Source organism: Bufo bufo, chromosome 2 (assembly GCF_905171765.1).
Source record: "Bufo bufo chromosome 2, aBufBuf1.1, whole genome shotgun sequence".
In the NCBI taxonomy this organism is placed as follows: Eukaryota; Metazoa; Chordata; class Amphibia; order Anura; family Bufonidae; genus Bufo; species Bufo bufo.
The window spans coordinates 53,873,290-53,894,143 of NC_053390.1; the positions used below are offsets into that span (position 1 = coordinate 53,873,290).

Sequence of the window (20,854 nt, forward strand, 5' to 3'; positions counted from 1 at the left end):
GTGTGAAAGTAGCCTAAGGAGGCAATGAAGAAAAGACGAGACTGACAGAGAAATAAGAAAAAGACCAAACAGCAGGTGGCGCTGTACAGATACGTTTTATTGAATAGCTCAGCGGCTGTGCAAAATTTTTAATTACATGCAATTACATAAATATTCAGATCCAGGCGCTGGTTTGAAAACCATAGAATATTTTTTGTGGGACAAGGACAACCCCTTTTAAGTATTTTTATTGGTAGCAAAAATAGACAGAATTAATAAACACATCCATAAAAAGGATCAGCACCTGAGTCCAGCCTCCCAGGTCCAATAATTCATATTGTGCCATCGATGAGTCCCATAGGTGATATACACACAGGGGACGATTTATCAAAATGGTGTCAAAGAAAACTTCCTCAGTTGCCCATAGCAACCAATGAGAGGTCACCTTCTATTTTTTCAGAACATTTTAAGAAATTGGAGTTCTAATTGGTTGCTGTGGGCAACTAAGACAATTTTCCTGTTAGACGGTTGTGATAACTGAGGCCCATGGTATACAGCAACCGAGGAGGCCGGGAGGAGCGGTCCATGAGGCCCCGGGAGGAGCGGTCCCTGAGGCCCCGGGAGGAGCGGTCCCTGAGGCTGGGAGGAGCGGTCCATGAGGCCCCGGGAGGAGCGGTCCATGAGGCCCCGGGAGGAGCGGTCCCTGAGGCCCCGGGAGGAGCGGTCCCTGAGGCTGGGAGGAGCGGTCCATGAGGCCCCGGGAGGAGCGGTCCATGAGGCCCCGGGAGGAGCGGTCCCTGCGGCTGGGAGGAGCGGTAGATGAGGCTGCTGCAGGGGCCGAGTATATTTTGCCAGAGAGACAGATTGGTTTCATTACATTACACGGAAATCCGATGTTCCAATATATATGTTTTAGGCCTCCTGCACACGGCCGTGCCTGTATTGTGACCGCAAATAGTGGGTCCGCAATATATGGGCACAGGCCGTTTGTGCACAGCATCACAGATGCAGACTCACTTGAATGGGTCCGGAAGGTGCGGAACAGAGGCACGGAACCCAACGGAAACACTTCGGAGTGCTTCCGTGGGGTTTCTCTCCGTGCCTCCGCACCGCAAAAAAATAGAACAGAATAGAGAAATTTTTCTGCAGTGCGGACGGATCACGGACCCATTCAAGTTGAATGGGTCTGGATATGTGATCGGCAGCCACATGGGTGGTGCCCGTGCATTGGGAACCGCAAATTGTTCCAGAGCTGCACTCACTATTCTGCTCAATGTAACTCAGGATCAGTACAGGATGTAATGTATGTACACAGTGACTCCACTAGCAGAATAGTGAGTGCAGCTCTGGAGTATAATACAGAATATAACTCAGGATCAGTACAGGATAAGTAATGTAATGTATGTACACTGTGACTTCACCAGCAGAATAGTGAGTGCAGCTCTGGAGTATAATACAGAATATAACTCAGGATCAGTACAGGATAAGTAATGTAATGTATGTACACTGTGACTTCACCAGCAGAATAGTGAGTGCAGCTCTGGAGTATAATACAGGATGTCACTCAGGATCAGTACAGGATTAGTAATGTATGTACACAGTGACTCCACCAGCAGAATAGTGAGTGCAGCTCTAGAGTATAGTACAGGATGTAACTCAGGATCAGTACAGGATAAGTAAAGTAATGTATGTACACAGTGACTCCACCAGCAGAATAGTGAGTGCAGCTCTGGGGTATAATACAGGATGTAACTCAGGATCACTACAGGATAAGTAATGTAATGTATGTACACAGTGACTTCACCAGCAGAATAGTGAGTGCAGCTCTGGAGTATAATACAGGGTGTAACTGAGGATCAGTACAGGATAAGTAATGTATGTACACAGTGACTCCACCAGCAGAATAGTGAGTGCAGCTCTGGGGTATAATACAGGAATGTAACTCAGGATCAGTAAGTGGATAAGTAAAGCTTTATGCCTTTTGGAGATCATTTCATCTTCAACTTGCATAACTGTTCACAGTAACAGTCATTTTGACCAGGGGTGCCCAAACTTTTGCAGACCACTATAAGTAATGCAATGTGAACGGTAGGTAGACCTGCCCTTTAAGTTCTTCGTTTTCAGTAGTGGCCCGTTTGAAGGATGATCTGGCTCATGGGAAGTCCGGGAACGGGTCATCCGTGCAGTTCATATTCCACATATTGACCTTGTCCTTCTAATGATATAACACCCTGCAGAGCCATAAAGTAAATGAATATCGGTGGCCGCCGTCCAGCGTGGACCTCCCGCTTCTTCTCACCTCAGCCGGGGAATTAGTCCCGTTCTCTGTGTAATTAGGAAGAAAAGGAGCTGACAGCAGATGTAATATGTAACCTGAGCCTGGCGCTGTCATTCTGTCAATTTGCGTTTTAAGCGTCCGCCTGATGAGCGCCAAGTCACAGTCACCTGGCACCAGAGCGTGAATGTGCCAAGATTGCCGGAAGCCGTCAGCTCTGGGGTCGAGAATGAGTTATTGTAGATGATTTCAGGCCATTGCTTTTCATTCATTCAACAAGGAAGCTCGCCCTATGTTTGTCTGTGATCATGGATCCCTCACGTATATATTATACAAGTCCGTGAACACCACTGATGCAACAGGGACGGGATCAGTGTTGTGTCAGTGATTTTTCACGGACCATTGGTAGGAGATGATCTGGAAACAAAATTTTAACCTAGCAGCGTCTGGAGGGCAAAAAAAGGACACACGGACCAAACGTCCATCTTCACAGATGAAACACAGACTCTCTTGTCACGGATGTTAACATGGACGTGAGAATGAGTCCTTACACAGTGGAAGGAGCAGGCCCTCCAGCAGCACAGAGTGTTTCAGGAGACAAGTGTGCTGATCCTGTGTTAGGCCTCATTCGCACGTCCGTGATAACCTAGTCAGCGATTCATCCGTGAAGAATCTCGTGGACAAACAGTCATGGGAGAGAAGTTGTCTCTCCCTGGCAGACAGTGTCTTGGTTGGCCACGGTGTCTTTTTTCGGAGAGGGGCACATGTATTGTTAGGGTAGTAAATGGATCTGGCAGAATGTTCAAGCAGAGAGCCAACCTGATGGACTTGCCGAATCCAGTCTAGCTGGACACTGCCAGACCGCATGGATAGTAATGGGATCCGGCAGCTTTACAGCAGCAATGCCCAACCTGCGGTCAGCTGTTGCAAAAGTACAACTCCCAGTATGCCGGGGCATGCTACAGCTATTAGGCAATGCTGGTAGTTGTAGTTTTGCAACAGCTGGAGAGCTCATTGGTCAGATGTATTAGGTTGAAGGTTTTCAGTAGTGTTGAGCGAAGCGAGCTTCGGATGCTTCATCCGAAGTCATTTTCAAAGATTCGTCTCCGGTCTCCGTACAGTATGGGCTCCGATGAGCCGAAGTAAGTTATTCACGAAGTCGCGCGTGACTTCAGTAGTTGATTTTTAAAGTGGAAACTTTCAAACGTGATGCTGAATTCTGCTACTAGTCAGAATCGTAGCCGAGTTGGTTTTCAAGTGGTTTTCCACTTTAAAAATCAGCTACCGAAGTCAAGCGCGACTTTGTGAATAACTAACTTTGGCTCATCGGAGCCCATACATTCTAATACTGTACGGAGACGAATCTCCGTACAGTGTTATACCGAAGTTTTGAACAAAGTGACTTAGGATAAAGCATCTGAAGCTTGCTTCGCTCAACACTAGTTTTCAATATCTGGATGTAAACAAAAATGTTTCCATTCATTGACAAGCTAGCAGAGATCTTGAATATGGTCACACAAAGTATCTTTACGTAATATATGATAATTAGGCCTCATGCACACGAACGCTGTTTGTTTCTGTTCAGTTTTTTTTCCGGATAGGATGCGGCTCCATTCATTTCAATGGGTCCGCAAAAAATGCGGACAGCACACCACGTGCTGTCCGCATCAGTATGTCCGTTCCGTAGCCCCGCAAAAAAAAAAATAGAACGTCCTATTCTTGTCCGTTTTAGGTATGGTTACAATGGATCCGCAAAAAAAACTGATGGCATATGGATGTCATCCGTTTTTTTTTTATTTGCGGAACGTAAAACACATACGGTCGTGTGCATGTAGCCTTAGGCCGCATGCACACGACCGTGCCGTTTTTTGCGGTCCGTGGATCCGCAAAAAACGGAAACCGCCCGTGTTGCCTTCCGCAATTTGGATAATGCAATGTAAATGCCTATTCTTGTCCGCAAAGTGCGGACAAGAATAGGAAATGTTATATTTTTTTAGCGCAGCCGCGGAACAAAGCCACGGATGCAGACAGCACACGGAGTGCTGTCCGCATCTTTTGCAGCCCCATTGAAGTGAATGGGTCCGCATCCGAGCCGCCAAAACGGCGGCTCGGATGCGGACCCAAACAACGGTGGTGTGAACAAGCCCTTAGGATGATGATTATGAGTAGCGATGTTCTGCCCCTTCCCCCAGTGACAGCGGGAGAGAACCTGAATGCTAATATTCCGCCTCTTTTCATCCCGTTGCTGTGAAGTCGGGGATTTTGCGCCGTACAATGCCGAGTATTCATATATTTTTGATATTCTTGACTTGAGTCGGCATTAAAAGTGGATGAGCCGGAGTCTTGGAGGAATGAGACTTGCTGGTAAATAATGGATGACCCATGATACAGCACACAGAGATTTTAAGGTCTTTGCACGCTTTACTTTGAAAAGAAGGACATTTCTAGAGCACACAGGGCGGAGGGCGGTGGTCCGAAACAGCCGGCTCGCCCGCCGTCGCCTAGGTAGTCACAAAAGTCGCTTCTGTTTTGCGGAATGATTTGTAGTTTTTGTACCGTGTTGGGGTGCAGTTAATGAATTATTTATAGGAGACATGAAGCTGCTATGATTTGATTGCATCGCCCCTGGGGACATTTTGTGCAGACCCCTCCCCAGCATGGCCAAACCCACAGTGATAATCATACTTACCTGATCCCCGCCGGGTCTGGGTCTCCCCGTATCAACATCCATCAAGTGGCCACCACAGCCAATGACTGGCTGCAGCGGGGACGCGTCGCCCATACATGACGTGATAAATATTATTGTGAATTGCTAACCAAAACACAACTTTTTGACCACCCAAATTTTTTGAAAAACAAAGTCAAAAAATTTGACACGCCCTAGCGACACAGTGACATGACGCATGGGTGACACATCACTGCTGTGGCTATTTAATGGATGTTGATGCGGGGAGACCCAGACCTGGCGGGGATCAGGTAAGTATGATTTACCACTGTGGGTCCGGGCACACGGGGGGGGGGGGGCTCTGCAAAAAAGAACATCCCCTTTAATACTTTGGAATACTAAATGCATGATAACCTGTCAGTGTCAGGCCTCATGCACACGACCGTTGTTGTGTTCCGTTCTGCAAAATGGGGTTCCGTTGTTCCGTGATCCGTTTCCGTGTGTCTTTCTTGATTTGAAGTCTAAGTCAAGTTTGCCATGCAAATAATAGGAAAAAAACTGACGCGGACGACAATCTTGTGTGCCTCCGCGTTTTTTCACGGTCCCATTGACTTGAATGGGTCCGCGAACCGTTTTTTCGGGAAAAAAATAGGACAGGTTATATTTTTTTGACGGACTGGAACCACAGATCACGGACGCGGATGACAAACGGTGCTTTAGCCGAGTTTTCAACGGACCCATTGAAAGTCAATGGGTCCGCAGAAAAACGGAACAACGGACACGGAATAAAACAACGGTCGTGTGCATGAGGCCTAACACTGACAAGCAACCTGTTCGGCTATGCTTCTGACCTGACCCAATCCTATGGCAGACCTGGGGGCGTTTGTTTGACCCCCATTTGCCATGGTAAGCCTTCAGCACCCGTAATCAAAGGGCAGATAAAGAGGGAGCCCCTCACCCTGTCGGGCTCAACTAGACTGCGTTGTCTTAGGGGTTAAACAGCCGGGATCAGAGGTTTCTATGATCCAGACGGTTACAGCAGGACCCGGTTGTCAGTCACCATTGGGCTCCTGCTGTTGATCGAGTGGCCACAGCTCTTATGTCTCTACGGTCATCATGACTTTTCCGGGGTTTTCCGGGAACAGGACTCTGAAAAGCCTCAGAAAAGCGAGGAAAAACTAAACAAATGCAGTCATTTATGCCAGAATGAGCATATGGAGGAGCTTAAAGGGGCTTTCTGTGAATTGATATTCAGGGTAGTTATCATTGGGGTCTGCCCAGTAGGAATACATAAAGTATCTATATTACTTTACAGAGGTCCGCTCTCCCGACTTCTCTCTTTTATTAAATACTTATGTTCCCCATATGTTTAAATTCTGGAGCATCTTTTCTGACAATACATTGTGCAGTTCCTCTGTTATTCCTCCAGGAAATGTATGAATAATTGGTGACTGACATAACCAATTCTTTTGTCAGTGGGGTGTGTGTCACATCTCATGCTCAATGGGGACGGATCCGTTTTCTAGGACACAATCTGGCACAATAGAAAACGATTGATTTTCAATGGTTTTCAAGATGGATCCGTCTTGGCTATGTTAAAGATAATACTAACGGATCCGTTCTGAACGGATGCATGCGGTTGGATTATTGTAACGGATCCGTTTTTGCAGACCCATGACGGATCCGCCCAAAACGCAAGTGTCAAAGTAGCCTAAGAAAGCCATGTGAGTAGAGCTGACAAGTCTTCTGTAAATCCCAAAATTCACAACCCTGCGCTTTAAACCCATCTGAATAAAACCTTTACACTTAAAGCCATTATGCAGCAATCTCATCGGAAAGTTCTCATTTCTTCCTGCATTGCCTCTTGAATATTATTGTTCTCTTCTCTCTGAATTGCTCCTATTAAAAACCTAATTCCAGGGAAAATGAGAACTCCGGCCTTAGGAGCACAATTACTGTTTAATCTGCTTGGTTGATATTAAAGAAACACTCCAGCAGATCTGATGCGTTGTATTATCCTAGTGCATGGCCCAAGGGGGTGGAGTATGACAAAGGGATAGTCTGATTAATGTTGTTTTAAATCCCTTTGTCATGGCCCGACCCTCCCCCCCCCCAGCACCTCAGGCCTCGTCCACATTTCCGTTTTTCACTGACGTCTGTTCACATTTTCAGTATTTTTTTTTTACTGGCGGTGGGTCAGTAAAAAACAAATCACGGAGACATGCGTAAAGCAGACTAAGCACTCCCATTGAAGTCTATGGGTCCGTGAAAAGCACACACACACCACGGATGGCATCCGTGTTGTGTCCGTTTTTCACTGAAGACTGATAGGAGACTCTTTGAAAATTAATTTTCAGCTGAGCAACGTAAGTGAATTACAGATGACACACGGATGGTAAAAACGGACACACGGACCAGCCACGGATCCTTCACGGACAGCTTCACGGATGATACACGTACACTTTTTTTCACACAAAAATGTGGAAGAGGCCTAACGCTGTGTATCAGGTTTCCCTTGGAGTGCTCCTATACACGGGATCGGTTTGAAGGTCACCGATCATTATTTTCTGTATGTCATCTACGCTCCGTGACAAAAAAATATACCGCACCCAGAAAGAAATGTGCATTTTATTGCAAAACTCTCTCCATGCAGTTATGTCTCAGGCAGATATGTAAATGATTACAGGAGTGGTCTGATTGGATGCTCGGTCTGGCCACAAGAGGGCGTAAAAGTGCTTCCTCCGCTGCCTTATAAAAAGGCTCTCAGTGGCTACTTTTGGGTTGTGTACCTCTCGATGAGAGATCGTTGACTGCTTCGACGCATTCAAAGACATTTTGCCCAGTTGGCAGACTTTGAGAGAGGGAACATCATTGGACTGAGAGAAGCAGGATGGTAGTTTCGATGAATTGCCCACCGTTCTGACCTAGCGGTTAGGAGGTGTTGGGAGCAGTGGTTATGTGAGGGAACACACACATGGCAATCAGACTACGGACGACCCAGACAAACCACCAGGATCATTTGATCGCCCACAGTTTCGTTGTCCACCATCCAGACACAGGTGGGCCCCTTCATTACACACCCCTGTCTCTGGTCGGACCATTTCCAGGCGCTTATCAGAAGGAAATTTGGTGTCACGGCCCCCATTACGTGTCCCACCATTGACAGCCACCATTACCTTCGTTTGCAGTGATGTCGTGAACGAGAAATCTGGACTGCTTCTGGAACCGTATCATCTATAGCAGGGATGGCCAACCTGCGGCTTTCAGTCCTGCCTTTGCCCTGGATAGTTCTGATCGGTGGGGGTCTGACACCCGGGACCCCCGTCGATCAGCTGTTTGAGAAGGCAGTGGCTCTCCTGCGAGCACCGTGGCTGTCTCTCTCTGCTTTCTCTAGGCCATTAACGTCACGTTCATTGGTCACTTGTCCTGGGCTCATAGAAGTGAATGGGGATGAGCTGTAATACCAAGCACGGCCACCATACAATGTATGGCGCTATGCTCGGTGAGCTGCAAGAAGGTGTTGGACCCCCACCAATCAGATACTGATGACCTATCGTGAGGATAGGTCATCAGTATTACAATCTCAGAAAACCCCTTTTAAGGGGTTGTCTTAGGATCGAACATAATGGTTTATCTCTAGGAAAGCAATGCACTACCTACTTTTCTCATAGGCGTACCTTGAAGCTCCTGGGCCCCAAAGACAAACAGGGCCCTAACCTACCATCTGCCATTTATAATACTGGTGTCTTATCATGTGGCAGAGGGGTCTTGGGTCCCCCAATTGCTGCCTCTGCAGTCACCCTATAACTATGCCCCGACACTCCAGCAACAATATGGAGCTATAGATATAAACTTACAGATTTCTTTATAGACATAATTGATCATTGCCTGGTGCCTTATAAGATACATAAAAACTACCCCTAGAGCAGTGCGTTGATGACCAGTGACATATAATATCCTATAATATGTTCGGCAAGGTTTCTGAATATGTCTTTTGTGTAAAGTGGAATATCCCTTTAAATAATTATATTCTATAGGGGAGGAAGCAGCCCGCTCATCACTCCAGGATCTGTGGCCATTTCTTGCCACATATAATAAGTAGGTATAAAATCCCAAACTAATTGGGTGCTGCTTGCTTGCATGTCCGTGACAAAGCAGCTAAACAAAGCTCTTAGTAACCGTGAATAGTTCAGAGAGACGGGTAATTACAGTGCGAGTCTTCACTGCAGAGAGTTGTAGGTAGTGTTCAGCAGGATACAAGCAGCTGCGCTCCTCTGCCATGGCCACTTATTGGTATCAGAATATATCATGAGTAGGGATGAGCGAATCGGCGAAGTCGATTCGCATTAAACTTCGTTCCAATACTGTACGGAGCAGGAGCTTCATAAATCAATTTCAAAGGGCTAATCCATCTTCAGAGAACTATATACTTTATAGATTCGTATAGGCGGAATTGAATGTCGTTGCCATTTTGCTTACTATAATACTGCCTCCTATGTACAAGAATAGAACTACTATAATACTGCCTCCTATGTACAAGAATATAACTACTATAATACTGCCTCCTATATACAGGAATATAACTACTATAATACTGCCTCCTATGTACAAGAATATAACTACTATAATACTGCCTCCTATGTACAAGAATATAACTACTATAATACTGCTCCTATGTACAAGAATATAACTACTATAATACTGCCTCCTATGTACAAGAATATAACTACTATAATACTGCCTCCTATGTACAAGAATATAACTACTATAATACTGCCTCCTATGTACAAGAATAAAATTACTATAATACTGCCCCATATGTACAAGAACATAACTACTATAATACTGCCCCCTATGTACAAGAATATAACTACTATAATACTTCTCCTATGTACAAGAATATAACTACTATAATACTGCCCCCTATGTACAAGAATATAACTACTATAATACTGCTCCTATGTACAAGAATATAACTACTATAATACTGCCTCCTATGTACAAGAATATAACTACTATAATACTGCTCCTATGAACAAGAATATAACTACTATAATACTGCTCCTATGTACAAGAATATAACTACTATAATACTGCTCCTATGTCCAAGAATATAACTACTATAATACTGCTCCTATGTACGAGACTATAACTACTATAATACTGCCTCCTATGTATAAGAATATTACTACTATAATACTGCCTCCTATGTACAAGAATATAACTACTATAATACTGCCTCCTATGTACAAGAATATAACTACTATAATACTGCCTCCTATGTACAAGAATATAACTACTATAATACTGCCTCATATATACAAGAATATAACTACTATAATACTGCCTCCTATGTACAAGAATATAACTACTATAATACTGTCTCCTATGTACAAGAATATAACTACTATAATACTGTTCCTATGTACAAGAATATAACTACATAATACTGCTCCTATGTACGAGACTATAACTACTATAATACTGCCTCCCATGTACAAGAATATAACTACTATAATACTGCCTTCTATGTACAAGAATATAACTACTATAATACTGCTCCTATGTACAAGAATATAACTGCTATAATACTGCTCCTATGTACAAGAATATAACTGCTATAATACTGCCTCCTATGTACAAGAATATAACTACTATAATACTGCCTCCTATGTACAAGACTATAACTACTATAATACTGCTCCTATGTACAAGAATATAACTACTATAATACTGCCTCCTATGTACAAGAATATGGAAGCATATGGTCTGGTAATGATTTTTTAAAATTATTTATCACTGCAGTTGTTTTTTACTAGACCTTTTAGGCCTCATTTCTTGTTTCTAGTAGTTGCCTGTGGAAACATAAGCCGCTCACGAGCTATGACGGGTATATTTCATAGAACAGTGGTTATGACCTACATTTTCTGTGATGTCATGTAGTATATCTGTTACTTGGTCTGTGGCGTCTCCTCTCAGAAATCTCATGGCTTTTTGAAGCGTTTTTTCTGTAATATAAGGCTGCTCTTCCTTATGGCCTCAGGACGGGATGCTATTCAGTAGATCACATTGCAGCTCTTTGTCGTGAACATAAGGAAGTTTTCTGTTTTATGATGCAGCTGGACCCTTCGCATGCACTTATATTAGACTGGGGAGTACAAGGCCAGGGTCCTGTCTGTCGGTTGATAACCATTTCACAGTGAGCTTGGGAAATGGAGACAGTGTATTAAAAATATGTACCCCTCCCCTAATGCCCTTTTGATTCTTTTTTATATATTTTTTTGTAAGTTCTTTTGAAAAGTGTCTTTTCTGTCTTTTCTTCTCTGTGGTTACCCGAGGCATTACTTGAAGTCACATCTTAATATCTAAGGGGTCTTACTGGACAACAGCCTTTCTTATGGGCTATGGGCATAACTTGACCCACCTGGACCCGCAGTGCAAAATCCCTATCTGGGTCCTCTAACTGTCACATGTAATTTATAGTCCTGGTTTCGTCATTGTAGACAAAGGGCCCTCTTGGACCCCCTCAGGATCCAGGGCCATGGTTCTACCACAACCCGTGATTCCCCTATGATTACATCCCTACCATACATAAGAAGATAGAGGTTGGGGTTCTAGCCCTATATTGCAGAAAAAAATGTAAAAACCAATTTCATTAAAAACATATCTATGCTGGGTTCATTGTTGTGCTGGTTTTTAATTTGGGTTTCTATGCCATAGAGAGTGAGTCAGAACCTACAGAGTCGCTGTACTTCCACACGACTTTACCTAAATCAATAGTACAAGCGACCACAAGAAACTTTGTAATATGTTTTATCAGTGAGATATGTCTAGTTCTCATGTTACCAGCTCCCCCCCATCCCCACCTTGCTAAACACTTTTCACTTTGAAAAATGCTTTCAGTTTGTCTCCAGACGGACCATCTCCACTGGAGGATCATAATACACGTCCTTTCAAGTCTATGGAGAGGGGAGGAGGATAGAGTTAGCAGGAGCACAGTATGACAGAGGAGACAGGCACTGACAAAGAGAGACTGCACAGCTAAATAGGAAGGTTATAGGTCAGCACAAGTGCTTCATTCACAAAAATACAGGTCAGTACTTCTCTGCAATGTCCTCCATTATCCTTGGGCTGGTTTCGAGTAACTGTGAGACAGTTAGGCCTCTTTCAGACGGGCGTTGCGGGAAAATGTGCGGGTGCGTTACGGGAACACCCGCGATTTTTCCGCGCGAGTGCAAAACATTGTAATGCATTTTGCACTCGCGTGAGAAAAATCACGCATGTTTGGTACCCAAACCCGAACTTCTTCACAGAAGTTCGGGCTTGGGATCGGTGTTCTGTAGATTGTATTATTTTCCCTTATAACATGGTTATAAGGGAAAATAATAGCATTCTGAATAGAGAATGCATAGTAAAATGGTGCTAGAGGGGTTAAAAAAAAAAAAACATTTTAACTCACCTTAGTCCACTTGATCGCATCACTTGTGCGTTGCGTGAAAATCGCAACATGCTCTATATTGTGCGTTTTTCACGCAACGCAGGCCCCATAGAAGTGAATGGGGTTGTGTAAAAATCGCAAGCATCCGCAAGCAAGTGCGGATGCGGTGCAATTTTCACGCACGGTTGCTAGGAGACGATCGGGATGGAGACCCGATCATTATTATTTTCCCTTATAACATGGTTATAAGGGAAAATAATAGCATTCTGAATACAGAATGCATAGTAAAATAGCACTGGAGGGGTTAAAAAAAATAAAAAATAATTTAACTCACCTTAGTCCACTTGATCGCGATGCCGGCATCTCCTTCTGTCTCCTTTGCTGAACAGGACCTGTGGTGAGCATTCGTTACAGGTAACGGACCTGTGGTGACATCACCATGGTAAAAGATCATGTGATGGATCATGTGATGACCGGAGTGACGTCACCACAGGTCCTTTACCTGTAATGAATGCTCACCACAGGTCCTGTTCAGCAAAGGAGACAGAAGGAGATGCCGGCATCGCGATCAAGTGGACTAAGGTGAGTTAAATTTTTTAAAAAAATTTTTTAACCCCTCCAGCGCTATTTTACTATGCATTCTGTATTCAGAATGCTATTATTTTCCCTTATAACCATGTTATAAGGGAAAATAATAATGATCGTGTCCCCGTCCCGATCGTCTCCTAGCAACCGTGCGTGAAAATTGCGCCGCATCCGCACTTGCTTGCGGATGCTTGTGATTTTTACGCAACCCCATTCACTTTTATGGGGCCTGCGTTGCGTGAAAAACGCAGAATATAGAGCATGCTGCGATTTTCACGTAACGCACAAGTGATGCGTGAAAATCACCGCTCATGTGAACAGCCCCATAGAAATGAATGGGTCGGGATTCAGTGCGGGTGCAATGCGTTCACCTCACGCATCGCATCCGCGCGGAATACTCGCCCGTGTGAAAGGGGCCTTAGGAAGGAGATTCACCTCTATTTTCTGTGTTCAGTGGATGACCGCTCCCTCCATGTCTGAGACACCTGCAAACTAGCGTTACCGCATGCACAAAGGAAAACTGCCAAAAGATGCCAGATATAAATGATATAATTGACAGAAATGATGTTATTCCCCATTTACACACACTGTACTATTGATTAGTGCACAGTTTGTTGAAAGCTTAGGTTTAGGTTAGTTTAGCTTTAAATTTGCCGATAAGATTTGACTGCGTTTTTTGCTGGTTGGTGTTATTTTTCTGTCCGTACTGTCCGGTAGTGCACTAGAGAAGACGCCGATATACGGGATAGTTCCTGCTTCTTCAGAGTCTGCACAATATCTGTGAATTCAGTGTAGTATTTTGAGGCAGGAAATGTATTTACAGTTGCATTAGATGCAGCAAATGCAGTAACGATAATTATCACCCAGCCTGATATGTATTTTTATCATAAACATGGAGGCTATCACGTTCTTTTTTTTTTTTTTTTGTGCGCTTTTCTAATCGTTTTTGTTTTCTTTGCTCCAATGCATCTTAAAGGGGTTGGCCAGCCTCCTATATTGATGATCCAGAGGATAGGTCATCAATATAGGAACCTAGCCAACCCCTTTAAGTAGAAAAAAAAAAAGGAAGCAGCTTTGCAAATGGTCTTAATTATCAGTATCCATCCGTATTGTGTACACGGCTGCTGTACGGAGCAATATGTTCACCGTTATAGATTGTAGATCCTGTGGTTTGCATCTTTATCACCTGCTCTCAATGTGAACCCGGCCTAAAACGTTTACTCAAACTATATGGTGGTATTAGTTAAACACTATTAGGGCTCGTGCACATGACCGTGTGCCAGCTGTGCCCGAGCTGTGGACAGCAAATTGCAGTCCGCAATACACGGGCACCAACTGTGTGCCCAACGCCTGCGGACGTGGACCAATTCACTTCAATCCACAATCCGCACCTCAAAAAATAAATAAAAAAAAAGTAGTGCGTGCTCTCCGTTTTTGTGATGCAGAGGCATGGACAAAAGACTCACGGAAGCACTCCGTAGTGCTTTGTGGTCTTCTGATACGCTCCGCACTACTCCATAGTGCTTTCGTGGTCTTCTGATATGTTCCTTCGTTCCGCACTTCTCCGTAGTGCTTCCGTGGTCTTCTGATACGTTCCTTGGTTCAGTGGTCTTCTGATACGTTCCTTGGTTCAGTGGTCTTCTGATACGTTCCTTGGTTCAGTGGTCTTCTGATACGTTCCTTGGTTCAGTGGTCTTCTGATACGTTCCTTTGTTCAGTGGTCTTCTGATACGTTCCTTTGTTCAGTGGTCTTCTGATACGTTCCTTGGTTCAGTGGTCTTCTGATACGTTCCTTTGTTCAGTGGTCTTCTGATACGTTCCTTGGTTCAGTGGTCTTCTGATACGTTCCTTGGTTCAGTGGTCTTCTGATACGTTCCTTGGTTCAGTGGTCTTCTGATACGTTCCTTCGTTCAGTGGTCTTCTGATACGTTCCTTCGTTCAGTGGTCTTCTGATACGTTCCTTCGTTCAGTGGTCTTCTGATACGTTCCTTCGTTCAGTGGTCTTCTGATACGTTCCTTGGTTCAGTGGTCTTCTGATACGTTCCTTGGTTCAGTGGTCTTCTGATACGTTCCTTGGTTCAGTGGTCTTCTGATACGTTCCTTGGTTCAGTGGTCTTCTGATACGTTCCTTGGTTCAGTGGTCTTCTGATACGTTCCTTGGTTCAGTGGTCTTCTGATACGTTCCTTGGTTCAGTGGTCTTCTGATATGTTCCTTCGTTCAGTGGTCTTCTGATACGTTCCTTCGTTCAGTGGTCTTCTGATACGTTCCTTCGTTCAGTGGTCTTCTGATACGTTCCTTCGTTCCCCACTGCTCCGTATGTTCCGTACTGTGGACCCATTCAAGTGAATGGGTCCACATCTGTGATATGGTGCGCACTCGGACGGTGCCAGTATATTGCAGACCCACTGTTTGCGGGCCGCAATACGGGAACGGCCGGGACACGGTCGTGTGCATGAGACCTTAGGGCAGTATTACTGCAGATTGGCAGTGTTACTATTCATTCCTTCCAAAAAAAGGCATAATGATTGCATAGTTGTGTCCAGCCCATCCAGTTGTATTTTGGTGCACATTGGGCACAGATTTGCAATCTAGTCCTTCACTGTCATCATAGACAAGGATTCTTTACTGTCAGAGCAGTGAGACTTTGGAGCGCTCCGCCAGAGAAAGTTGTGATAGTCCAAGCTGAGGAGAGTTCTGGATATCTGGAGCCTAATCATAGTGCAGGTGATCTGTAGTAAATTTCTGGAGATTGAAGATTGGGCTGTTCAGCCAGATCTGGAATCGGGAAGGAATTCCTCACCTAATGTGGAGTCCTTGGCAATCATCTCCTAGGGCTTTTGACTTCAGGATTATGAGCAGGACTTGATGGACCTGTGTCTTATCTGTTATGAAGCTATGAAACTTCTGTGTTCGTCACAATGTATCTCGTTTCTCTTTCGCTTCCTGTAGGAATACAAATCGTCTAAATCCTGTTTGTGTTTCTATTGCAGTACACCCGGGTGTGGATCCCTGATCAGGAGGAGGTTTGGATATCGGCCGAAATCATCAAGGATTATAAAGAAGGGGATAAAGTTCTGCAGCTGAAACTTGAAGATGAATCTGTAAGTAGATTGTCCTGGTAATGGTCCTTCTGTTTCTTACGGCCATCAACAGTGGCGGGTAATATTTAGAGATCATGTACAATTTGGATGGAAATTGGAAGAGCAGCAGTGGGGTATATGTAATTTTCGGCAGTGTGGTTTATGATTGTCAAGGTTGGGGCTCTTCTCTCTGGCTCAGATTTCTCCCATTTAAAGGAACAGTACATGTAGAAAATACTACTTCTACTACTTCTTTCAGATCCTTCATTCAAAATTTTCAATTAAAACTGATAAATATCTAAAGAATTATCCATCCACCTCACTTCTTAAAAATTGTAAGGCTACTAGATGAAGCAGGAGCTCTCCCCCACCGCTCTGTCTGCTTTAGGAGTCTAGGCTTTCTATGCCTCTTAGCGAAGTTGCCCTTATTTCAAAGGTCTGCCAGATAAAAGTAGAAGGATTAAAGGGGTTACCTGGGAATTTGATTTTGATGGTCTATCCTCAGGATAGGTCATCAGTATCAGATCGGCGGGGATCTGACTCCTGGCCCCCCTGCCGATCTGCTGTTTGAAGAGGCCGCTGCTCCCCCCGGAGTTCTGGAGAGCACCACGGTCTCTTCACAGCTTACTAAGCACAGCGCCATACATTGTATAGTGGCCGTGCTTGGTATTAGAGCTCAGCCCCATTCACTTGAATAGGACTGAGCTGTACTTAGGCCACGTGACCGATATATGGTGCTGTCGCTGGCCACGGAGCACCGCGGTCCCTTCAAACAACTGGTCCGCAGGGATGCGGGAGTTGGACCTCCACTGATATGATATCGCTGACCTATATTGAGGTTAGGCTATCAATATGACATTTCCAAATAACCTCCTTAAGATTTCTACAAGACTGCACACACACACAAAAAAAATAATTAAAGGGGTATTCCGATCTGGACATTTATGGCACATCGACAGGAAATGTCCATTAGGTGTTGGACCCCCTCTGGGAACTGGTCCTAACTTGGGAACAGGGTCCCTTCTCATGTCCACAGTGAAGGGAGAGGTGGCCATTAGTGCACAGCTCTCCATTGACTTTTATGGGAGTCCCAAAATGATCCAGGTTTTGCCCCCTATAAACTGGTTCTCCCCATCCAGTATGGCTCTGTTTCCAGAGTACAGCCCCTTAGAAAAAACTCATCTGCTCATTGGGGCTGAAGTGTCCGCTGGGTGTATGCAGGACCTCCAAGTGTCTGGCTGAATCAGCAGGAACCTGCTCCATCGTTGGTTGATTGACGTTCATGGTTCCTCCTGCATGATCCTCAGCAGGGAATTTGTAACGTGCGTACATCAGTTCACTGCATTGGACCGGGGAGTCCTGCAAACACCCTGGAGAGGACTGGCCATAGACCCTACAGGGAAATTTCCCAGCGGCCCGATGCCCAGCCGGCCAGCAGCCGCAGGTTTCTTCCTGAGTCTATCTGCATGGGGCCAATTTTAGTTTTTTTTTTTTCCAAAGCCACCTTAAATTTCCAGTCTGCCCCTGCATACGGCCAACGGAGCATTAATTAGCCCTAATTTCCTAAGCTATCCCGGATGTACTCTGGACACATAGCCATATGTTTAGAGAGGGGTTTACAGTTGCTACAGCATAGTGAGAACAGGTCCCAACTTGGTGACGGGTCCTCTTTAAAAGAACATGGATAACTCCAGCTCCCTCTAGTGGTAGCTGCAGGTACCTCTATGACTGAGAAGGGAATCCGCGGATTTTAAAGGGGACCTGTCCCCTCGCCTGACATGTCTGTTTTAGTAAATACTTGCATTCCTCATGTAATAACAATTCTGGAGCCTCTTTTTTTCATAACTCTTCTTTGTGCCGTTCCTCTGTTATTCCCCTTGAATATTACCATATCCTCTGTCAACAGGGGAAGTAACCCTGTCGGCATTGATTGGACATTGTCAGCTGGATGGCGCCACTGGTGTTAATGCATTTCTAGGAGGAATAACAGAGGAACAGTACAACAGAGTGTTGTTATGAAGTATACACGTATTTACAGAGTCCTTTAAACCTCTCCTGTCCCAGTCACTTTCCTCAGTTCTTTCACGTAAGAGACACCTTACAAATAAAATACCATTCTGCGCCAGTAAGTGACAGTCCGGTGATTAACGGCGGTACCGTGGCGCTCCTGTGCCCGCACCGTATTTCATACTTCATTAATAGGGTTGTCAGGATGTCTGCGCTCGCCCTTGAGGCAGATTGTATTTTCAGGAGGGAAGTGGAAGGCTGTCAGTCGGAGGAGCGCACTACTGATACATGGCCGCTGTCAAAATCCCCATCTCTTCAACCCCGGGGAGAATCTTCTAGTCCCAAAGACTTGTTTTATAGGAAAACTGAAAATCAAAAAGGGAAATGGACAAAATAGTCCAGATTCATGGTGGGTTACACAGGGTGGACTTGGAAGCAGGAAGGGGTTGTCCGGGATTAGAAAAACATCCTTCCAGAAACAGCGCCACCCCTGTCCATGGGTCGTGTCTGGTATTGCAGCCCAGCTTTATTGAAGGGAATAGGGATGAGCTGTAATACCACACACAACCTGCGGACAGGTGTGACGCTGTTTATAGAGAGCCAAGTTCCCCACAAGCAGATTCGGCATGTATGGGAGATGTTTTTATGCCCCTCTAACATGTAGCGTGCCCCCAGGTGGTGGAGTATCCCGTGTCTCCGACCTCGTTACCTCACCTGCGTAATCCGGACATCCTGGTGGGAGAAAATGACCTGACTGCGCTCAGTTACCTCCATGAACCAGCCGTGCTCCATAACCTCAAGGTCCGCTTCTTGGAGTCCAACCACATCTATACGTACTGCGGTAAGTGCTGGCCATCAGATCTCTGTTGAGCTTGGGGGGGCTCATTTGCATGCCCCTTGTCTTTAGGGGGTCACCTTTAGACTGGGATTACCCAGAAACCTTGTGACAGCATAGCGGGATTATGTAATTCTGCCATGTAAGAGGGAAGATCCACCATTGCTTTGGGTTACTGTAATGACCGACGTCACGCACAGGGAGGAAAACAGGGAAAGCCCTGCCCAAGGGAGAGGGAAAGGTGGTGACCCCTGACTCACCTTGCGGCTGACACCTGACTGCCCTGACGTCCCTAGACGGGTTCCTCACCCGTGCGGCGATCACGTGCCTAAACCCTGGCTTTCCCTAGAATGAGCCCTAGATAGTGAACGGGCCGGTGGGATCGCTAGTCCACACCACTATCACTAAGAGGGAAACACCAGGGAGAGGACAGACAAAACAGACAAACACATACACCCAGGTGGGCGACCACAATAGACCACAATGATCCAACAGGGATCCAGAGGGTAACGTTCTGGACCAACTACCAGAGAACGCAGCAACACAGCTCCAGAAGGTCAGAATAGATGTCCAGGCAGGAAGCTCTATATCTGGCAACCAGAGAAGTGTGAGAGAGGAATATAAGGAGGTTTGGGAGTGCTGGACAAGGAACAGCTGAGGAGAAGGAGCTACGGATCCCTGAGTGAGCCAAAAGGGTTGCAAAGCAAACCCAGAAAGCTACCATAAGGAAAACAGCCCTATCTTACATAGAGCGTGCAGCCAACCGCTGTGACTTCCTGACCCCGGGTATAACGGAGTCAGGCGTGGTTCTCGATACCCTCGTGACAGTTACTCCTTTTACAACTGTTGAATCACCGTAAATAGGCATGTTATATTGCATTTGCACCTTCATGCAACTTTAGCACTCATTAGGCAGCTGAAAATGTATAGGACTCTCCTCAGCTGCATCCCGACCCTTTCCCTCTTGCTGAAACTCTAAAATAGAGGGAAACTGCAGCTGCATCCCCCTCCTCCACCTGCCTTTATACTGGTAAAGGGTCACTGAGTTATGTCAAAAGTCTTGATGGGTGGGGGAGACCCACCGATTGCTAGAATGAGGAGAGACAAGCTCTTGCATTATTGCTGCAGGAGATTAATTCTAGAGCGGCCCATGGGCTTTCAATTGAGTCCATCGCGCTATGTGAGCACTTTTCTGTCCTCCTTCTAGTGATCACATATTAAAAGTTTTCTGAAGACTCAGTGACCCTTTAAGGAATGGTTTGGGTTGCTAAACATTTGCAGAGAGTCTGCAGCCTGGGAAGTGAAACTATAGGCTGCAAGAAGGGTAAGAAGACGCTATAGGCTGCAAGAAGGGTAAGAAGACGCTATAGGCTGCAAGAAGGGTAAGAAGACGCTATAGGCTGCAAGAAGGGGAAGAAGACGCTATAGGCTGCAAGAAGTTGAAGAAGACGCTATAGGCTGCAAGAAGGGGAAGAAGACGCTATAGGCTGCAAGAAGGGGAAGAGGACGCTATAGGCTGCAAGAAGGGGAAGAGGACGCTATAGGCTGCAAGAAGAGGAAGAAGACGCTATAGGCTGCAAGAAGGGGAAGAGGACGCTATAGGCTGCAAGAAGGGGAAGAGGACGCTATAGGCTGCAAGAAGGGGAAGAGGACGCTATAGGCTGCAAGAAGAGGAAGAAGACGCTATAGGCTGCAAGAAGGGGAAGAGGACGCTATAGGCTGCAAGAAGATGCTACTTTAACCTATTGACATAAATTACGACACTATAAAATATTTAATGTTATAATAAAATATTATAATGATAGGTCTGCGAGCAAGCCGCCTTGTAGCAGCAGCTTTATGGTCATCATTAGAGATGAGCGAATTTCCGCTTATGAAATTCGCTCACACTTCCTTTGTTGGATAAAGGTGAATAGCGTTATGGATTCCGTTACCATATTATAAGCAATATATTGCTGCTTAAAGGGGTTATGCCATAATTGATATAAA

General features: G+C 45.3%; 1 protein-coding gene across 1 annotated transcript in view; it reads left to right on the top strand.

Annotated features, from left to right (window-relative positions):
• Window positions 1–20,854, top strand: part of MYO5B (myosin VB) — a 207,303-nt gene that overhangs the window by 66,356 nt on the left and 120,093 nt on the right. Inside the window, exons 2-3 of the mRNA XM_040421102.1 lie at window positions 15,934–16,044; window positions 18,706–18,871. Of these exons, the coding sequence (XP_040277036.1) occupies window positions 15,934–16,044; window positions 18,706–18,871 (277 nt within the window). The remainder of the gene's footprint in view (window positions 1–15,933; window positions 16,045–18,705; window positions 18,872–20,854) is intronic.